At 43.3% G+C, this 22409-nt stretch overlaps 1 protein-coding gene and 1 pseudogene across 1 annotated transcript; both read left to right on the forward strand.

The window, feature by feature from the left end:
- The first annotated feature begins 3902 nt into the window (after positions 1-3902).
- LOC138612066 (NLR family CARD domain-containing protein 3-like) lies at positions 3903-13647 on the forward strand (annotated as a pseudogene).
- Positions 13648-14464: 817 nt separating this feature from the next.
- LOC138612073 (transcription factor E2F6-like) lies at positions 14465-19921 on the forward strand. The gene is made up of 9 exons (XM_069685382.1): positions 14465-14684; positions 15055-15342; positions 15485-15531; positions 15683-15735; positions 16121-16307; positions 17050-17196; positions 18449-18566; positions 18689-18848; positions 19002-19921. The coding sequence occupies exons 1-9, from the start codon at positions 14568-14570 to the stop codon at positions 19037-19039; spliced, it is 1155 nt and encodes a 384-aa protein (XP_069541483.1). The 5' UTR covers positions 14465-14567; the 3' UTR covers positions 19040-19921.
- The last annotated feature ends 2488 nt before the right edge of the window (positions 19922-22409 follow it).

Below are 22409 nucleotides of genomic sequence, written 5' to 3' on the forward strand. Positions count from 1 at the left end.
CCTAAGCTAAGCTATGTATGGTTTTGGTCTCTGTGTAGGTTTGTGTAATGATCTTCCACCAATAGTTTAAGTTTAAAGTAAAGAAGGAAGGAAACTCAGACAGGCCGACAAGACGGACTTCTCAAAGATACGTTACCCTCCTCTGGGCGCTTCATTAACCCTCTGATACGCTGATAGATTGTAGCTATATATTTTAGCTAGCTCCAGGCATTTTGTCAGCCTTTCAGTGCTTGGCTGTGTATCGTGGCTGTTTTGTTCCAATCCAACGGGGTGACATGTTGCACTTTGTTTCGAAAGACCATATATCTCTTTAGCATGACAGCTAACTGTTAGCATAATGACAGGTTGTGTCAGAGAGCACAAGTTTGATTACAGACTAATGACTGCTCTGACAGCAACACACTGATTGATTAACATGCAGGCAGATCTATTCAGACAGCTGCTGCAGTGTTCTGTGTTATGAAAGTCTACGTTAGCCTGAGCTTGGTGAGATTTGATCCGTTACTCTGATAATAAATCAGATTAAGTCAGCAGGAAGTGGTCAGACTAACTTTAATAGAATAGCAGCAGCTCAGACACTTCCATGTATGTATTGTATGTCACAGGTCTTACACAGCTTTAACACATGCCTGTCAAGGCGTGTAGTAGCTGGACCCAAAAGCAGAGACAGAAGGAGACAGTTCAAAGTTATTTATTTAACCAGCAATTGAGGTTGAAGCTGAGAAGTTGATCTGGAGTATGTGGGAGCGGTGGCAGCAGCAGCCGAAGCCGAGAGCACGGAGAAATGAGGCCGGCAGACAGAGAGAGATCCTGGGTGGCTGATGAATCTGTGGCACAGGTAAGCTCAAGAAACAAGTTTGGCCGCAGCACAGCACCACTGATGCAAACTGAACAATCTGGTGAAGACTGGTGTGAAGAGCCGGGGTATATATACTGCAGGAGCTGAGGAGTGAATGGATCCCAGGTGTGTAGGTGGATTGGCAGCAGGATTGTAATTGATGGCCACGCCTAAACACACACACAGACAGAGAAAACACACAGGGGAACAACAACACACACAAGGAGGGGAAAAAACAAGTGACACACGAGGAGTGAGGGAGAGGCACAGCCCGGGCCATGACTGTACCTGCTTATCCTCAAACAATGGACTCAAATAGAGTCTGACAGCGCTCCTACTAGTCGTCCACATGTCACGAAGCTGCGAGCTCAGAAGCATCCTGATGCTATAAGACTCCAACAAACACATCTGTTTATGTTGACATGTGACATGCAAGCTTCACATGTATCCACACAGTGTTCTGCCAGCTGCAGATTCCCTCCAGGTTCATGGAATGGGAAGAATTAGTCATCAGACAAGAAGCTGTTTGTTTGTCGGGTTCAGAAAAAAACAAATGTTCTAAACTACGTTGTAGCTGTAATAACTACTGGATGAAGCCACCACTCCCACCATCACTGGCACCACCACCCAACACCAGCTGAGATGGGCCAAACATCATTCGTATGCCTGACTCTCTTCTACTCCCAGCTGCTCACAGGACAACACTCTCTGAGAGGCCAAAAGAAACGGAATGAGGAAAGCATCAAGATGAACATCAGCAACACCTGGGAGACTACAGCAACCAATAGGATGTCTTGGAGGAAACTTGCCTATGAAGGTGCTGCACTATACAGCCGTCTGAAGACCCCCAAGGACCAAGAAGGACAGTCACACTCGACCCCGAGTGATAAAGATGACGATGATGAACTACAGTGTACACCGGTCAGCCATTACATTATGACCACCTGCCTAATATTGTGTAGGTAGCCAAAACATCCCTGAGCCATCGAGGCATGGGCTCCACGAGACCTCTGAAGGTGTGCTGAGGTACCTGGCACCAAGACGAGAGCAGCAGATCCTTTAAGTCCTGTAAACTGCGAGGTGGGGCCTCCATGGATCGGACTCTTTTGTCCAGCACATCCCACAGACGCTCCAATGGATTCTCTCGTCGTTCCTCAAACCATTCCTGAACCATGTCCATGGAGGGGTGTACTTGGTCTGCAACAATGTTAAGGTTGGATGTACGTGCCAAAGTAACATCCACATGAACAGCAGGACCCAGCTGAACATTGCCCAAAGCATCACACTGCCTCCGGCGGCTTGCCTTCTTCCCATAGTGCACCCTGGTGCACTGTCTTCCCCAGGTAAGAGACGCACAGGCACCTGGCCATCTACATGATGTAAAAGGAAACATGCAGACCAGGCCGCCTTCTTCCATCGCTCCGTGGTCCAGGTCTGATGCTCACATGTGCATTGTAGGCGCTTTCAGTGGTGGACAGGGGTCAGCATGGGCACCCTGACCGGTCTGCAGCTACACAGCCTCATACACAACGACCCTGTCGCTGGTTCACTGGCTTTCCTTCCTTAAACCTCTTTTGTTCGGTCCTGACCGGGAACACCCCACGCTGCAGGTTTGGAGATGTTCTGACCCAGTCAGCTAGCCATCACAGCTGGCACTTGTCCACTGACAGGTGCTATTGTAATGAGATAATCATTGTTCACTAGACCTGTCAGTGGTCATTATGTTACGGCTGATAAAACCTGATCCACAGTGATCTGTAGCTGCTGCGCCTTCATCATTCTCTGCAGTGTGAAATTTAAAGTGTTAGTAACACAACAGTTTAACAAGTTTAATTTATGACGTATTCCTGAGCTGAGAATCTATTTCACTCATGGAAACAATCTGATCAGGAGAAGGGTCGTACTTCTTCGTTTACAGAAGCTTCGTATAAAATAAGCAAGATGAACAATAATGATTGAGTTTTGGTTTTATGATTTATAAAATTAAAGTGCTTGTTTGGCTCCGTCTGAGGCATTAAATCAGACTGCTCAGTGAATTAGTCACTGAGGGAAATGTCAGTGATTTCCATCCGCACGCCACAGACATGATTTAATCATCAGATATAAAAGCTGGATGTTTGAACGAGCAGAAGCAGAATCATCTGATTCTGTTACAACATCGCCACCTGGTGGGAAACCTGCATCACAGCTTAGAAACGGGTTTTAAAAGAGAGGCAGGGATCCAATGTCAAATCTAAAATGTAAATTCATCTTATCACAGCAGCAGCCTCTGGCGTCCCCTGGAGCAACGCAAGACTGGAGAGAGGATGAACACTTCAAGTGTTAGAATCCTCTACTGCTATAAATCACAAATGCTGTATTTAAAATGTTACTTCAGTTAAAGAAACCAAATTATAACCGGTAAATGAATGTATTCATGTCACTTTAAGTGCATTCGTTTGGGACTATCTTCAGCGGCGGATGAATCCACATTTGGTGCTCTAGTGCGTATTTGGGACAGAAGGATGCAGTATGACGTTTAAGGCTGTGATACAGACTAAATGCATATTAGAAGATACATTTAGTGTTTGTTTGAGTGGAGCAGAGAGTCGAGAGGCTGTCCTCAAAGAATCATACTAAAGAGATTTGGTTGGAATACAATTTGAGGAGTTTCTGTTAAATCTTCCACACAGACAAGCTTTGTCTCCTCTTCTTCTTCTGATTCACAAACTCTTCTCCTAAAGATCTTCATTTTAATCAAACTCTCCTGTCATCCCTCTTCTCTCCACCAGGTGTCCTCACAGAGTGGCTTCATGTCTTTGAGTTTTAGTACTTAGATGTGAGTGTGATCCACTGTTCTGCATCTCCATTACATTTTCTGTGGTGATCTTAGAGGGATAGATACCACCACCTAGTGGGCTGGTAGGAGCACTACATCAACTGACACCGGCGTTGGCCACAGGTTAGACTGGTTTGGATGTCTGAACTCTCAGTTAAAAGGGCGTGTATAACAACGTCCTCAAATCAGATGAAAACACAAACACCAGGACTGCGTTTGTCTCCGAGCTTGTCTCAACACGCAAAGGTGAAAGTGTCTGTACGCTGACCTGCAGTGAGTTTAACAGGTGAGAATGCTACCACAGATGTCTGTACATGTTTGATGATGATCTCTGTTATCACTGATGCTGTATGATGGTGAGGGGCCGCTGCATTTAATTTATTTGATGCTTGCAAGTGTAAATATTCTTCAGATTTGTGATCAGAGTTCATTCTCAGTGACTTGAGTGTGACACTCAGGCGTTACTGCAGGTGCATATACGTCTGTTAGTTGCTCCAACCTGCAGGGAGACTTTGATAGTTAACACAAGACTTAGCTTGACTCTGTTCAGAAGTTGCTTTTATTATTGGAAACAGTTTGAATCAAGTTATTACATTTCTGAAGGTTGAGCTGATTTAGTCCAATGTTTCACAGTGCAGTGGTTCCCAGAAACAACAGCTCTTAGTAATCTTAGTAAATCAGAACTGGTTTTACAGCATGTTCAAAAACCAACATTTCACAAACACTGAGTCAGACTGGTCACGCTGAAACATCTCAAGTTTCCCAAAGGCTTCATGCAGAAGTTAAGGGATCTACTTTACAATTCCAAAGTCACGTTCATTTGTATCGTACAATTTCTTGATCTTCTAGTGTTAGGGTATCGTTACGGTGTTATCTTTGCTTTGATAACCTGCTGCTGTAACACCACAATTTCCCAGCTTGGAACCACTAAAGTACATCCATCCATCCGTCCGCCCGCTCGCCCACCCAAACAAGAAAACAAGATTAGTGACCACCTAACCGTACGGTAAAACGACTTACACTTATATACAATGCAAACCTGGAGCATACTTGTTTATCAAACAGCTGATAAAACCGTCTCTAAAAGAATCCACAGCAGACCACAAGCATCAGGCAGAGTGTGCCAGTGTGTTCGTGTTACTGCCTGCAAACCTGTGGTGAGATCGTCAAATAGTCATGAAAAATAATGTAGATTCTTTTACATAAACACGTGTTTCCTCTTTCTTGTAAGGCAGTTTCAATTTCAAACTAACATTTGAATTGGAAGCGTATTTTGCACTCGACCACTTTACTTCATGGTAGAATGATTCATTCAGGGCTTTCTGCCAGAACACTCTTCTTATTTCCAATCAAAAATCATGTGTTGTGTGGTGAAAATGTCATAATGAAATGAACATGTTGTGTTTGTGTGAAGGCTCTGCTATGAATCAGTGTGAGGACAGAGCGGAGGGAGCCACTCTGTGTGGGGACCATCACAGCCAGACCAAAGCTCAGAGGTGAGATGTGGATCTTTAACTGTCTATGAATCTTCTCCATGTCAGAGTACACCATCATTATTCAGCTCTGTGTGGGTTGTGTTAAGCCCACACAGCAGCACAGACAAAACTGTATGTGTCCATCAGTCCACAGGTTGTTTCAATGACATCAAAGTTGGACAGCACTCTGCTGGTCCAGGCCAAATCTAAATTCTCACCATTGCTTTTGAAAACATTTTACACCACTCCTTCTTCAAGGGCACTTGATAACTGTGGTAAAGCCCCAAATCAATTCCATTTCTTTAGCCCTGCTCCTTGTTGTTGGGAGCCTTTGAGTAGGTTGTGGCCTTTCAGAACAGAGCTAGGGATTTAAGTAAGTATTTACCGAGGAAATTATTTCAGGTCCAATTCCTTGTTGCTGTGTTCTAATGGGCAACTACCCTGTCAAGGGCACACCAAAAAGAGGGTAATGCCGAATCCATATTCTGTGAACCTACCCCTACTTTTGTTGATCCCTTGAGTAGTGGGTAGTGGCCCTTCAGGGCGGAGCTACAAGGAGTTACCAAGCTACCACTTATACATCATATTTTCAGGCTTTATACATGAGATATAGAAATAACCATCGTGTAAATCTGTAATTAATGTTTACACAAAGTTTTGTTGGCATCACTGACAGCGTTTTCTCTGGAATGCTTGTTATAATGATCTTTGTTGGTGTTGTGTTTCAGCCCTGAGGAGCAGAACAGACTGGACTGTCCTGAGCCTGCACGTGAACCCAGCTTCACGTCCATCAAGAGTAACCAGTCCATCGGTCGTTTCATTGACTTTAATGATGGACAGTACTCTGCTGATCCAAGGTAAGGCCCGATCCAGATACTATTCCCTTGATTGTAACCTTAGTGTTTGATGGTCCTTGACAGAGAGGGATCCATATAGAATGGAGCTACAACCCCTTCTTCTGATCCCTTGACTGGGTATTGGCCCTTTAGAGTGGAGCTACAAGAGGAAGGCTAAAAACCTTTACCTAGGAAATGGGACACCACTTATGTCATAATTTTAAAAATTCACATGAGACATAGAAATAACTACTGTCAATCTCAAATCAATGTTTACACAAAGTTTTTTTGCCATTGTAGATAGCACTTTTTCTCTGGAATACTTGTTATAATGATCTCTGCTGGTGCTGTGTTAAAGCCCTAAGACGCAGAACATACCAGACTGTCCTGAACCTGGACGTGAACCCGGCTTTACGTCCATCAAGAGCAACCAGTCCATCGGTCGTTTCATTGACTTTAATGATGGTCAGCGCTCCGCTGATCCAAGGTAAGACCCAATCCAAATTCCATTCCCTTGAAGCTACCCACAGTTTTGGAGTGCCCTTGACTGAGTAGTCTTTCAGAACAGTGTCATGTGTTATGTAATACTTTTAAAGTATTTTTAACTTTTCAAATTTACATTTGAGCGTGATTATTTGTGAAGGTGTGGGCCCATTCCCTGCACAATTTTCCATGTAACACTGTCGCAGTTTGTAAAGCAGGCAGGCCTTCCTGCATGCACATTCAAACCTCTGCAGATGATCCAGAACGCAGCAGCGCGACTGGTCTTCAACCAACTCAAAACAGCACATGTCCCTCCACTGCTCGTATCCCTACACGCTCGCATCAAATTCAAACCCTTTCGCTCGCTTACAAACAGCAACAGAAATGTCTCCTGCCGACCTGAACGCCCTCATCCAGGTCTACACTCCATCCCGCCCACTACGCTCTGCCAATGAAAGGCGCCTGGTGCTCCCATCACAACAGAGCCCTAAGTCTCTAACCAGACTCTTCTCCTCTATAGTCCCCAGGTGGTGGAACGAGCTACGACCACTATACTGACCATGTTGATGTTGTCATTGTACAACCCCTTCACAATCTGATGCATTATTTTTTCATTTGAATCACTCAGTGGGCTGATCGGATTGTCTTTCATTGCATGAACAGTTTCTATTGGATGTATTATATTCCCTTTATTTGATTATATACACATTACAAATTGAATTGCAAGTTCTTACAACAAAGTTGTTGTAGTTTTTAGATAGCTGCATATTGTTTTAGTTTTTTTACTACTTCATTTTAGAGAGTTTGAGCTGTGTCAGCGATCAGTACTGACTTGATCATGAAAAATCATTTGTTTTTCTGTTAGCATCCAAGAGCAGAGACAGGACTCACATGAACCCACTTGTGTGTCTGTGAGTGACCAGTCTATTGATCGATTTTATGAATTCAAAGGTCTACGGTCAACAGATCAACGGTAAGGGTTTAAAAGATATTTTTGTTCCTTCTTTCGAGAAGCTATTATAATTCTGGTGTAAAGCTTCATAATGTGATGTGTTTTAACTGGTGTTTTTTGGTATAGAGAATAACACTTATAACGCTCAACACAGTATATGATTTAAATCTTCATTTTTTTCATTTTTCTACACAGACTTTGTCATAAGAGCATAGAGGTCTGCAAAGATCAACCTACTAAGCATCAAACAGACATCGACTCCATATTTTTGGTGGGTAAATATACCAGCAACTTTAAGCTAACTGAAACTCATAGAAACTAAAAACGTATCAAATCTGTATAAACAGCTAATTGGGGGGGCCATGTGGTTCTGCCGTGCAGGTAGTAACGGGGCAATAACATGTGTTATGTGTGTGACCCACCAGCAGTTAGCAGCTAACACAAAGAAGAAATAGTTAGCGGCAAACCACCAGAAACCTAAAATGTCCACAAATTAGGGAGACAACAAAGACTGGGACCGCTACCTCTCGGAGCAGAGGAAGAATTTCTATCACTGAGGCAGGCAGCTCAATGAGATGGCCCCTCAAAGCCCCTCTAGACTACCAGCGGTGTACCACACTGCTAGAGAAAACTGCCATATCTCTCTTCTCATACATGTTTTATACATTTGACACAATAAACTACCAGGTCTTCCTTCTTTCCACCCTTCCAGCATTTGGTGTCTCGGGCACTCCCACACACTGCACTTTATCTTTTTGGATCCTTCTTTAAATGTTGCGTCAGACAAGTCTGTGTCTAAACCACAAACCCTAACAAGCAAACCCTGCTTCCTCTGCTATGCTGATGACAACCAGCTATTCTTTTCTTGCCCCAATCTCTGTAACTCGATGTATCCTATATCACTATAAAGACAGGGTGAAAAAAAAACCAGGCCAGTAGAAAGGAGTACAGAGTAGTCACACTACATGTAACATCAACAGTGTCATCAATAGACACAGGTGCTGTGAATTCTAAAGAAAACAACCTAATTCTACACAAACTCAATCGGACAGCAATCAAACAGCCTCAAAAAAAGAATGCCTCATAGCAAGTGGCTCATTAGTTTAAACTTGCTGACTGACTTTCTGTGTCTTTGCATCTTGTCCCTTTGCCTGCACGGCTTTTCTCTGTGTACTCTTGTTTACCCACATTCACAAGACTTGATTGACCCCAGCCCCCGCCAACCTCTAAGGATAAGCAGTATAGCTAATTGATGGATGAATAGATAAAAAATTACAGTATTATGAATTTTTACTTACTTGTAAGTCACTCACCAGCATGTCAGAAAAATAAATGTAATGAAATATTATTTTGTTCCAGCTCCTTGAGGAGAACATTGTCTGTTTTGTGAAGAGCGAGTTGAAGAAGTATCAGAAGATTCTGACTAGAGATTACCCAGAAGATGATGATGAAGATGAAGAGGTGATTGATGGAGATGATGCAGAGCAAAGAAGAAACAGCAGAGAGGCATTTCTGAAGATCACACTGCACTTCCTGAATAAAATGATGCACAAGACACTGGCTGACTGTCTACAGAGCAGTAAGAGACTTTTACCAAATTGAACAGAATTAAAAATATAAATGGGGCAGCAGGGCAGAGGTTTAAGAATGACTAAAAGTTAATATTTTTCCATGCCATTCACTCGATTTAATATATTGTCTTGTCTTTCAGAAAATCGAGCAACACTGTGCCAACGTAAACTCAAGTCCAACCTGAAGGAGAAGTTCCAGTGTGTGTTTGAGGGGATCGCTAAAGCAGGAAACCCAACCCTTCTGAACCAGATCTACACAGAGCTCTACATCACAGAGGGAGGGACTGGAGAGGTCAATGATGAACATGAGGTCAGACAGATCGAATCAGCATCCAGGAAACCAGACAGGCCAGAAACAACCATCAGACAAGAAGACGTCTTTAAAGCCTCACCTGGAAGAGATGGACCAATCAGAACAGTGATGACAAAGGGAGTGGCTGGCATTGGGAAAACAGTCTTAACACAGAAGTTCACTCTGGACTGGGCTGAAGACAAAGCCAACCAGGACATACAGTTCATGTTTCCCTTCACCTTCAGAGAGCTGAATGTGCTGAAAGAGAAGAAGTTCAGCTTGGTGGAACTTGTTCATCACTTCTTCACTGAAACCAAAGAAGCAGGAATCTGCAGGTTTGAAGAGTTCCAGGTTGTGTTCATCTTTGACGGTCTGGATGAGTGTCGACTTCCTCTGGACTTCCACAACAATGAGATCCTGACTGATGTCACAGAGTCCAGCTCAGTGGATGTGCTGCTGACAAACCTCATTAGCGGGAACCTGCTTCCCTCTGCTCGTCTCTGGATAACCACACGACCTGCAGCAGCCAATCAGATTCCTCATGATTGCTTAGACATGGTGACGGAAGTGCGAGGGTTTACAGGGCCTCAGAAGGAGGAGTACTTCAGGAAGAGATTCAGAGACGATAAGCTGACGAGTAAAATTATGTCTCACATTAAGAAATCAAGAAGTTTCCGCATCATGTGCCACATCCCAGTCTTCTGCTGGATCACTGCTACAGTTCTGAAGGATGTGTTTAAAGCCAAAGACAGAAGAAAGCTGCCCAAGACCCTGACTGAGATGTACATACACTTTCTAGTGGTTCACTCAAAGCTAGAGAACATTAAGTATCATGGGGGAGGTGAGACTGATCCAACCTGGAATCCAGAGAGCAGGAAGATGATCGAGTCTCTGGGAAAACTGGCTTTTGAGCAGCTGCAGAAAGGAAACCTGATCTTCTATGAGTCAGACCTGACAGAGTGTGGCATCGATATCAGAGCAGCCTCAGTGTACTCAGGAGTGTTCACACAGGTCTTTAAAGAGGAGAAAGGACTGTACCAGGACCAGGTGTTCTGCTTCGTCCACCTGAGCGTTCAGGAGTTTCTGGCTGCTCTTCATGTCCACCTGACGTTCATCAACTCTGGTGTCAATGTAATGTCAAAAGAACAAACAACATGGTCTAAAATATTTAATACATCTCTACCAGAGTTCTGTGGACCAGGCCTTACAGAGTCCAAATGGTCACTTAGACTTGTTCCTGCGCTTTGTTCTGGGTCTTTCCCTGGAGTCCAGTCAGACTCTCCTCCAAGGCCTGCTGACACAGACAGGAAGCAGCTTAGAGACCAAACAAACCAAAGACAAAACAGTTGAATACATCAAGAAGATGATCAGGGATAATCCTTGTCCTGAGAAAAACATCAACCTGTTCCACTGTTTGAATGAACTGAAGGATCGTTCTCTTGTGGAGGAGATCCAACTGTACCTGGCATCAGGAAGTCTCTCCACAGACAAGCTGTCTCCTGCTCAGTGGTCAGCTCTGGTCTTCATCTTACTGTCATCAGAAAAAGATCTGGATGTGTTTGACCTGAAAAAATACTCCACTTCAGAAGACGCTCTTCTGAGGATGCTGCCAGTGGTCAAAGCTTCCAATGAGGCTCTGTAAGTGCATGCTGTACTAACCTGTATACATGGGCAATTCCAATGTTTGTTTGTTCTTTTAGTATAGTTTCAAGTCTAAAAAACATTTGGCTTTAAGTGTATTGTCAATTTTTCACAGTAGGGAAAAATGGGCCATGTAGGCTTTTATTTATTTATCTTTTTTTAAACAATTGAATTTCATCATAGCCAAATCAAGGTTGCACCACTCCTAGTTGGTGGCCAGCATTCCAAACACTCTCCAAATCTTGGTTGCACTGAAGGAGACTTGACTTAAGAGTAAAAGTACCTAATTTTTCCTTAGCCTTGGTGACTGTAACTTGTCATGGAGAAGCTGTGAAGCCCTGGCCTCAGTGCTCAGCCCGCAGTCCTCCAGTGTAAGAGAGTTGGACCTGAGTAACAATGACCTTCAGGATTTAGGCATGAAGCTGCTGTCTGCTGGACTGGGAAGTACACATTGCACACTCGAAGTTCTCAGGTGAGGATACAACTTTTTTCTCATGAGATATCATTTTAAATGCTGCTTTACAATAAGGAAGATATCAGTGTTGATGCACAACAATTTGTGATTTTCTAATATCCGTAAGTTTGAGAAAGGATCCTGGCAAATATGTATAATTACGTAATTCTAACTTCATCTTTTGTCTTTTTGCTGAAACCTCTGCAGGCTGTCAGGATGTCTGATCACAGAGGATGGCTGTGCTGCTCTGGCAACAGCTCTGAAATCCAATCCGTCCCATCTCAGGGAGCTGGACCTGAGCTACAATCATCCAGGAGACTCAGGAGTGAAGATACTGTCTGCCGGACTGGAGGATCCACTCTGGAAATTGGACACTCTAAAGTATGGATGGACAACAACAGCTTGCACACTGTCTCTGTAACACATATTGAGCATGTTTAAAAGTGTTTGGACCCATGTTGGAGAGAGAATGTTGATGCACACTTCATTAGATATAATAAAGAGTACATTATCTACCTGTTTCTTTGTCCAGGGTGGACCACAGCGGAGAGCAGTGGCTGAAACCTGGTTTAAGGAAGTGTGAGTGTGTATTTTGTTTGATATAATCAAAACAACAGTTTCGGTTTAAATGGCGTTGGGAATCTATTTTCAGAGACAGTGATGGAAGATTTGTTAAGGACATCCTTACTGACAACCATGAAGATGATCCGATAATCAACAGGGGCAAAAAAACAACAAATTGCCTCTAGCTTTTCACAGTTGAGATGCTAGCAGCAATTATATGGAGGCATTATATATAGGCATTATATGTCTAAGAATTTGTCATGATCACAGTGTTAATCAACACTATTGAAACTAATGCTGTTCTGTTTCTTCTCTCTATCAGATGCCTGTGAACTCACACTGGACCCAAACACAGCAAACAGAAACCTCAGACTGTCAGACAACAACAGGAAGGTGATGGCAGTCAGAGAGGAGCAGCCTTATCCTGATCATCCGGAGAGATTTGACTACTGTCAGCTGCTGTGTAGTAATGGTCTGACTGGCCGTTGTTACTGGGAGGTTGAGTGGGAAGGAAAGGTTCATATTGCAGTAACTTACAAAGCAATCAGAAGGAAAGGACACAGTGCTGACTGCTGGTTTGGAGGGAATGATCAGTCCTGGAATCTGCACTGCTCCAATGAACATTACTCTGTGTGTCACAACCTCAGAGAAACAGTAATCCCTCTCTCCTCACCCTCCACAAACAAAGTAGCAGTGTACGTGGACTATCCTGCTGGCATTCTGTCCTTCTACATTGTGTCCTCTGATACACTGATCCACCTGCACACCTTCAACACCACATTCACTGAACCTCTTTATCCTGGGTTTAGGTTTTGGTTTGGATTGGACTCGTCAGTTTCTCTGTGAGCTGTCAGAGGGAGAATGTCAGAGCCCTGACGGAGGGCAGCTGCCAACAGGGCTTTCAAACAGAAATAAGTACTGTTTAAAATGACAATTTAAAGGGTTGTGTCTGAGTATACATGGCTGCAGAAGTGGGCTAGGTTCTATCTTAAAAGTTAACCCCATCAAATTGTTTTGACTTTAAAGTTGGGGGAGAGGGATTAAGCGTCAGTTGTATGGCTTTGAGCTTGGGTATGGGCGGGGCTGAACCAAACAGTTCTTAAAAGTTCAGTTTTCTGTAAACACAGTTTTGTATTGTATGATTGCTTTGATCCATGAACTGACAGAAGGACACCCACTTTAAAACCTCAAACATTGATCATTTTGAAAAAGACATTGTTTTATTATTTGCACGTCAGCTAGCATAAATAGCATTGAAATGCTAATTTGAAAAAAAAAATGCCATTTTCCAATAATTCAATTCACTGAGCATTATAAGTGTCAAAGATCCAGCAAGTCCTCAGATGGCATGAGGCCAGACAGGATCACTCTTACCTCTTGTTTCTCCTGCAGCAGCAAGGACAACCAATTGGTGTGAGTTATTTGATTGTTGTAGGTGAATCATGCGATAAGTTCTCCCTGGTTCCAGTCTTTTTTACCGCACCCAAAGGTGAGTGTGGTATCATTTTTCATACAATATCCAGCATCGATGCATCACACGCACTGAAGAATGGAGTTGGAGCTGAGAGAATGCATTCCAGGTCCTTTGCTCTCCTCGTGGACGATTTTCCTGCATGTAAAAGCCAGCTGAAATACAATTAGACCATTGACCGGCTGGACGGGACAATCCTACTTATCAAAACTACTCTGTTTTTCCTTCTTATACAGATGAAATATATGTAATGATCACTTTGATATCTTAATAAGCTTTCATATCTGATGTGTTTTACAAATAAATCAAATAATGAAACGTTTCATTCATTTAGTTTTTTAAAACAATTGTTTTGCTGTTTTACAGTTTCTGATGAGAGTTAAGCTCAGTAGATAGCTTGTTATTCCCGGGTTGTAGTTTTTTTTTTACTTTTAGGTTTTCTTTTTCAACGTTGTACAAAACCATCCTACAACATCTTATCTGCAAATCGGCTAATTGTACCTCACATTTATGTCTCTAGGCAGGGTCGTCACTTTACAGACCACATGATAGATTGCCACAGATATTGTAGATAATTTGATATCTAAACAAACTGTTGTTGTTTTAACCCTCATGTTTGCCATTGCCATCTCTGAACAAAAATGTTCCCTTTTGAATGAGATGTTTGAAATAGAGAGGAGCAAAGAGTTAGTATACGTTAAGTTATCAGAAGACGCTAGAAGTAGGCTCATTTTCTAACTGACTTATACAATCACATGAGCCATGTTTACCTACCTACGTACAATCTATGGACCTTTTTCAGCTCATTATTGATAACTGCATCAAAAATGTATAAAATAACCGCATTCATGTTTTACTATTCTGATATTTTTAGTTATTCTTTATTTGGGTATCTGTTACCTTCCACAAAGTGCTCTGTTGTCTCTTGGGGGTCCGCACAAGCACAATAAAACAGTTAACTTTTTAAAAAAATAATACAGCATGAAGAAAATACGACCCCCTTTTCCCTCCATTTTTGTGCATCCGGGTCACCAGCGTCTTCTTCCGGTGTAAAACCCCGCCGCGGAACATAAACAAACCACGCGCTTTGCTGCTGTTGTGAATCTTCCCTGGTGTACGACGGGGCTCGGGTGTGTCGTTAGCCCGGGCCAGTTTGGGCTGACACGGCCAGCATGGTGAAGTGTGTTGTCTCCGGGTGTCCGAATCGCACGGTGAACGTTCACCGGGGGATTTTCAAACCAACGCCGAAGAGGTTCTTCAACTTTCCTGAAGACCCGGCTCGTGTCAAGGTAACGTAACGAACTTGTGAAACTAACCGGAGCTACGGTGCTGTTATCCCGGGAGATAATATTAGAATTTCGGTCAGTTTTGCGTCCGTCGTTTCCCCTCTTTCTACCTGCTAATGATGCAAATGTATCTACTTCCTGGAAGGACTGCTGTGGTTATTAGCGTAGCCTCGTTCTGGTGAGGGGCCCCCGGATGGGTCCCATAGAAAACAACCACATACATTCACATGTATTGAAAGGCTTTTCTCTAAAAGTCAAAAATATTGATTAAAAACTGCTCCAGTAAAGCACAGATCTCATCTGCAGGTTGTTTGTCGTTGTTGCAAGTACCTAAAGTTACTTTTGCTGTAAAGTAGTAGTATATCTTTTTCAGATATGGCTGGCAGCACTGAGGGAGACAGACAAGCAGGACTCGACAGAGCAGCATCTGATCTGTGAGGACCATTTCCTGCCTGAGGACATCTCCAGTGATGGCATCAACACTGGTGCCATTCCCATCATGCCCCCCTACCTGGACGGGCCGCTGGGCCTGATCAGCCCCTGGGCAGCCGAGTCCTCGGAGGAAGAGGAGCAGTGGGCAACCGGAGGCTGCGAAGAGGAGGAGGAGGAGGAGGAGGAGGAGGAGGAGGAGGATGCTCCTGCACCGGATCGACCCCAGCAGGTCTGGAGTCTGTTTTTGTGGCATTAAATTTAAGTTTCCAAACTTACTTTTCTTCTTCTTGTGCCTTAAAATAATCCGGGGCTGTGTCCAAATCAATCACTACACCTTAAACACCGGTCTGTTTTCTCTCTCTGGTTTCCAGGATCCAGGTGCAGTTTTAAAAAGTGCTGCAGAGCCTGAGACCACCAGGTAACAAGTGATCTTCCTCATAAAGTCGACTTTCAGCAGAACTTTTCTCATTTTGTCAGCTGAATGTTTTGTTGAAATGTTTCTGTATTTTATGGCCTTGTTGTGGGACAGAGTCATGTTGCTCAGATGTTCTGTTGTCTTTTTCTTCCAGTGCGACGCTACCAGAAAAGAAACCATCGTTGGAGTTCAAGAAAGTCAGACAAGGTGATCACTGCTTTTATTTCAGTCAGAGGTTTTCAAACTGTGACGTGGAGGGAGGGAGGGAGGGAGGGAGGGAGAGACGCTGCGTGAGAGAAATCAGATGTCACACTCCTCCTCAGGGTCATAGCTCGGCCTCTGAACACAGAGACATGAAATATGTGTTTTTAGATTCAGTGTGTCTTAAACTTGCCGAGGATGTCGTTATCTTTGATGTACATCCAGAACAAACATCAGTAAATCTGGATGAAAATAATCAAAGCCATCCGTCGTAGTTGTCTGAACATCCTTGTTACACTGCTGACCGGAGCTGCTAACTCTCTCTGTGTCCTTTTAATACAGCCGGTTTGATCAAATGTAAACAGAAGCTTCTGTGTGTGTTTATGTGCAGACGTGTCTCTGGTCACGCTGACCCAGCGTTTCCTCGAGCTGCTGCTGGCGTCCCCGGACGGCTCTGTGGACCTGCGTCAGGTGACGACGAGCCTGCAGACGCGCAGACGACGAGTGTACGACATCACCAACGTCCTGGACGGCATCAGCCTCATCGAGAAACAGTCGGCCAACAGAGTCAAGTGGACGTGAGTCCTGAAGGGGTTTAATGAGAGGATGTTTGAGTCACTGAGCTGTTCAGGTTTATTCATTTCTTTGAGTCTATAAATCTTTTTATTGATGCAGTTGATTCTTTTATTTACAGTCAAATAAATTCCCTCTGCTGTATTTTAGACAGAGGATCTTAAGTGACGTTATTCCCTCTTGTGATAGAAATCAGCTCCCGCCAGAGTCGATATAAACAACGTTTTCACTAAAGTATCGGAACAGTTTTTGAATCGTTTTTCTTTTCTGAATGTATCTTTATGCTGCTAGCCTGAAGAAAAGAGTTTTGATGGAGTGTCGTACAACTCTGTTTTAGCAGACCAGGAAACTCGCTGACCAAGCATGCCTAGCTTTGCTCTTTTTTTATCTTAACTCTGAGATTGATATTTAAACATGTACAACCGACCACTTTCTTAAAGTTTCAAGTCACGACTCCATGACTCGCCAAACCTCACCAAGCTGTACTTCATGTTTTCACTCTTCGTGTTGGATTGTTTCGGAGAGGATGCGACCTGCGGATTCTTCGGCTCTCTGTTAATTCTCCTGAAATGATGAAAGCCGCTGAAATAACAAGCGCAGCATTTAGAACTAAGGCTATAAGGCCCTCGTGTTTGCAAGTAAAAGAGTTTAAATGTTCTGTAAGAAGCAGGTATCATCCTGGAGTGATACACGGCATAACTACGGGGATTGTTTGTATCAAAGCTGCTGTCTTTCTCTCTGACTCAGAGGACAGTGTTCGATCTCCCACCTGCTGTGGAAGAACGGGCAGAAGATGAGGGAGCTGGAGAACCTGAAGCAGGTGGAGGACACGCTGGACGGCCTCATCAAGAGCTGCGCCCGGCAGCTCTTTGAAATGACCGACGACGTGGACAGTGCTGCATATCCTTTTAAACCAGAGGTCAGAGGTCAGAAGCAGTTTACAGTGACCCTGCATCCTTCCAGCAGTTTGCTCTCCACACCAGATTTTTATTTTGTAAGTTACCAGAATGAGTTAAAAAGCACACTGCAACAAAAGTGTTTTATCACAAGTGAAGAATTTGTGATAAAAATGTATTCATACAAACACGTTAGAATACTTCTCTCTACAATACTTCAATAGACTGCAGCTTCCGCTCTCTTAGTGTGTTCAGACCTGAAGCATTTTAAAGTCTCACCCGGTGAATTTACGAAGACATTTAATGGCAAGACGTCAACATTACAGTGGAGGTTGCAAATTTTACAACTTGAGTGACAAATCTTCTTGCCGCTGTGTTGTGAAAGCTGTTCAGCATCAGATTTCCTGACTTCCTTGAATGCATCATAAACGATGGCTCCGCCCTCCGTCTCATGTTAAAGTAGTTTCCTTCTCCTCCTGAGGACAGACCTGACAAAGCTTCATGTTGTTCCTAATCTGCATCATGATGTTGTTCTTTCAGCAAACTGAAGAGCCGTTAATTAAAGTCGATCACAAGAAACTCTGTTTCTGTTTGGGCTTCATCCCGCTGCAGTAAGCCAGAGTGCAGCCTCTGTGTAACTTCCTGTTTACAGTGAGACTGAGACTCAGCACAGACAGATGAACGGGCGCTCCTCCGGGGGATGGGACGAACCGAGAGATGACAGCGTTTATTTATAGACACATCTGGAGGGAGAATTTACCTTTGATCTGAACACACCTTTTGTACTAGCAGCAGCTGTTGACAAGTGTCACTCCAGGTGAGACTGACCAATAGAGATGTGCCTTACATCTTTCAGCCTCCCGCCCACGAGATTCAACTAAACAGCAAGATAAACTTTGTTACTCAAAGCAGAAGTTCTGGATTCAAACAGCATCAGTTTGGCTGTTTTCTTTGCATTGATACATTTTTAGTCTCAGATGTATTTGACTGCGATCACACTCTCACTGAGGTGTCAGTCCCTTCAGCATGTTCTGGGTCTGCCCAGGGTCTCCTCCTGGTTGGACATAGTGTTGTTCCATATCACATTTTTAAAGACTCCAAACTACTAAAGACAAAGTTGCATTTTGTACAAACAAATTATGTTAAAGTAAAAGACGGCAGCAGAAACAGTTTTCAAAACGAGGATGTAAATAAAATCTGTTTTTTGTTCACGTAATAAAAATGAAGCCGTGTTTCTTTAACCTTTTGTTCACGTCGGCTTACGTGACCCAGGAGGACGTCAGGCGGCTCCCAGCCTTCCAGGAGCAGACGGTGATCGTCGTCAAAGCTCCTGAGGAAACCAAACTTGAGATCCCTGCTCCAAGAGAGGTAGACACACAGAGAGACAGACAGGCAGACAGACAGGCAGGCAGGCAGAGAGGACCTGACCTCAATAATTACATCTGAGATGACACGAATCTTCTCTTTACTCTGTGTTTGTGTTGCTGCAGGACGTCATTCAGGTCCACCTGAAGGCGGGGAGGGGGCCCATCATGGTGGTGACCTGTGAGGTGGGTTCAGGAGGAGCCACGACCTCCGACCCCGGAGAGAAAAGTGGATTCTTTCTGACGCTGGAGGAGAGCCGGATCAAGACGAGCTCAATGCACACAGGTGACCTGAACAGTTTAAACATTCAGGGATGTGAATCAATGAAAGAAATCAAACACCTTCATTCTGACATTAACTGGTTCTTATGGCCCAACCTGCATGATTTGATGGCTCAGTCATGTTTCACGGCTTCTTTTCATCGTGTTGTTGTTTCAGAGTCTTCGGGTCTTCAGAGTGCCGTGCAGAGTGCGTAACAGCCAGAGGACCACCAGGAGGCACCAGCTGTCTCCAGGGTTCACACACAAACCTGAAAACATCACGAGAGGCTGGATTACACCACCTACAGGTGCAAACATGGACTGCACATAAGACGTGGACGTAGCCATCGTGATAGCTGCTAATCAGTGCTAACATATAAATACAATAACAGTATAATGTGACTGAGTGTAAACAGTGTGTGAGACGTGTTGGACGGTCTGTTCGTCCAATAAAGCGCACACACAGATTATCTGTCTGATATTTACATGAACAAATCTCCAAAAGGCTCCAACAGCACAAACACGGCCCAGAGGTTACGTTCAGTGACTGAGTTAGCTGAGGGGACACCTAGCAGACAGCTAGCAGCTCCCAGCTGTCACTCAAAGAGGCCACGCCCCTTTAATTGAAGCCTTAATATAACGTAAACAGGTGAGCTGTATAAAGATTCTCCCCGTACAGTTGTCATGAAGAGAGAAATGAGCTATAGAGACCCAAACTGTTTTTTGTACCAGGCTGTAAACATGTTTATTTCTGCTGTAAAGTTTAACATGGGGCTCTATGGGGACTGACTCACTGCTGGAGACAGCCTCTAGTGGACACCAGAGGAACTGCAGGGTTTGGCTTCGCCACCAACCTGTCGCACACAACATGTCCTCCTCAGAGGACGGGAACACGTGTCCTCTGGAGGTGTCGCTGAATCAGCTGAAACAAACATTTCAGATATTGAAACACTTTTTACGGATCATCTTCATTTGCACCGTTAAAACTTTGAGACGTGGAATCATGAGAGCGAAGAAGACGGCTTTGTTTTTGTATGAGGGGTGAAGAATCAGCGCCCAGCTGTGAGTCTCTGTGTGATATTAAAGTAGCATCATGTTCTGAGTGTAAAACATTGTTTATTACGTTTCTTTGTGTTTAGGTTTATAAATGTTTACTTTCATCAATAAAACATTAACTTGCAAAGACGGGGAGTGATTTCTTACTGTCGACGTGCGTGCTGAAGGCCGCTGGTTTGAATCCCTGAGGCTGCAGAGACCACCCGACTCCGGGTCTGTAAGTATAATCAGGAGAATGTAAGTTAGACAAATGTTCTATAATAGATTATTATTACTCATGCATTCATGTAAGAGCAGGATTTTACTGTTGATATTTGTCGAGGTGAAGCTCGACTTTAATCATTATTATGAATTTATCTGCTGATTGTTTTTGTAAACATTTCAGCTGTGGTATAAAGTAGCTTTTTACAGCAGTGATTAAAATATGAGTAACAAAGGTAACAGGCAGATTAGTTATGTATTGTTTTTCCTTCAGTGGTTATTTTTATCTCACGTTAATTTCCTTAAAGTGATTATGTTCCAATCAAAGAGAAAGATTGTTGTTACAGTTATTAGTAATAAATAAATCATGAATACATTGACGGTGTTTCATGCGTGTGTTTGTGTTGCCGGCTCAGTTTACAGGCTTCCGTTTCTAGACACATTTGTGACGTGTTTATCTTTTAATCAGACTGAATGTTGATGTTAAGTGACGGCGTTTACGTTTGTTATTTCTCTGGGTGTATTTAAATGTGTATGGTAGTGCGCATGTGCAGCAGGCAGGGGGCAGTAGTGGGCTGTGAGTCTCTTCCTACAGCAGAATAGCAGAAGACAGACAATAAGAATGAAATATTAAAAAGCCATAGATTACAAAATATGTACACGGGTGTAATTAAAGAGCGGTACAGATGTGCGTTATTTATTTTACCAGACGATGATTCTGGAACAGTTTCTCTACCTGAAGAAGTATTCGTGAGCTTTACATACAAAACAAACGGCAGATTTAATCAACTTTTTCGGACATTTTATGACTCAATCAAAAGTTCTCAAAGATTTTCACATCAAGCACCCCGAAACTGAACACGAAACACAGACCCCTGTTTAAAGTTTGTTCCAGGTTTCCCCCTGTGAGCAGATTTCTACGGAAGCCCGAAGCGGACATGCATCCATACGTTTCATTTACTGCATTTTCTGTGATGAGTGATTTCCGGTTGGTTTCTGGAGATCTCGACGTATTTATCTCGTTATCTCGAGATAACAAAGCTGGTTTTCTCGCGATAACAGGATAATTTTCTTAAACCCATGAAAAAAAAAAAATACGGTCAAAATGTCATCTTGTTATTATAGTCAAAATAATGAAGCCCACTTTAACAACCACTGCACTAAATGAGTAATTGTAAAAAATCTGCAGATTTATTGATAATAGAAATAAAACAATTATAACTAGCAGTTTAGTTTAGTCTAGTTTCAAAGGATTTAGTTATCTTGATTTAAAAAATGTCTTCTGATGGTTTGAAACGTTTTTAAAACTACATTTTATGAAAGCAGGTAAATAAAATCTGCATATTTAAAAATTTCAATCAGTTTAAGCCCGGATCAAAGAAAAGGCACAAGAAATGAGAGAAAAAACACTTTGCATTAAAAAAGGTTTTAATCGTCTAACATGGCGACAGATTTGTCTTCATTTGGCCTCATTTAAAACGTTAAAATACACAAAAAGCAGGTTTTATAATAACTTGTGTCTTCAGGTGTTTGATATAGTATCAGAGGAGAAGCTGTATTACGTAGCATATTATGTTGTGTATATTTACTACTCTAACATTACTTCACCGAGGTGTGGTCCAGTTCCTGGTTCTGGTCCCGGTCCAGCTGAAGGCCCCGCCCTCCTGCTGTCAGGGCGGAAACACGGGACTCAAACACACGGATTCTAACAGGACAAGTGAACGTAGCAGAGGAACAACACGCCGAGACTCAGGAACCAGCTGCACGTGAGTTTTACTTCTGAAGTTTATGAATCATTGAGTCTCGTGTTGCCTTCGCTGTCCCTGGAAAACCGTGTTTCAGTGACTCACAGCTGCTGTGTGGTCTGTGTGCAGAGAGTTTACAGTGACCTCTGTGATAGTTTGATGCTGGTGTCTTTAGAGCAGACCTGCAGTGTGTCTGAGGCTGTCACAGGAGCTTATTGTGTGTTTATTATAGTTTTGCACTCTGTTCTGTTTGAGGTCATACATCTGCAGAAGACAGACCCTGGTGTCTTTGTTTTCGTCTGCAGCAGCAGCCTGTCAGAGGCTCGTTACGTAACACGAGCACAGATGAGATGTTCTCCTTCAGCTTCCAGACGCAGGGCAGCTGCTGCTCTCTGACACATGCAGTAAAGGAGTTTCCTGCTTGGGCTCATGTGAGCAAACAACCAACAGGAAACAATGAAAGGCTCAATGTGCATCTATTTGATTCACATTTCATTTGTCTGTCACTAACTGTAAATATCCTGCAGACGCGTTCCCGTCTTTAGAGGTCTATCTTTTAAAAACAAGTCTGCGTTTCTACTGCA

This window comes from Semicossyphus pulcher, unplaced genomic scaffold, assembly GCF_022749685.1.
Source record: "Semicossyphus pulcher isolate SPU_LCO1_2020_fin unplaced genomic scaffold, fSemPul1.0.p SCAF_11, whole genome shotgun sequence".
Taxonomy (NCBI): Eukaryota; Metazoa; Chordata; class Actinopteri; order Labriformes; family Labridae; genus Semicossyphus; species Semicossyphus pulcher.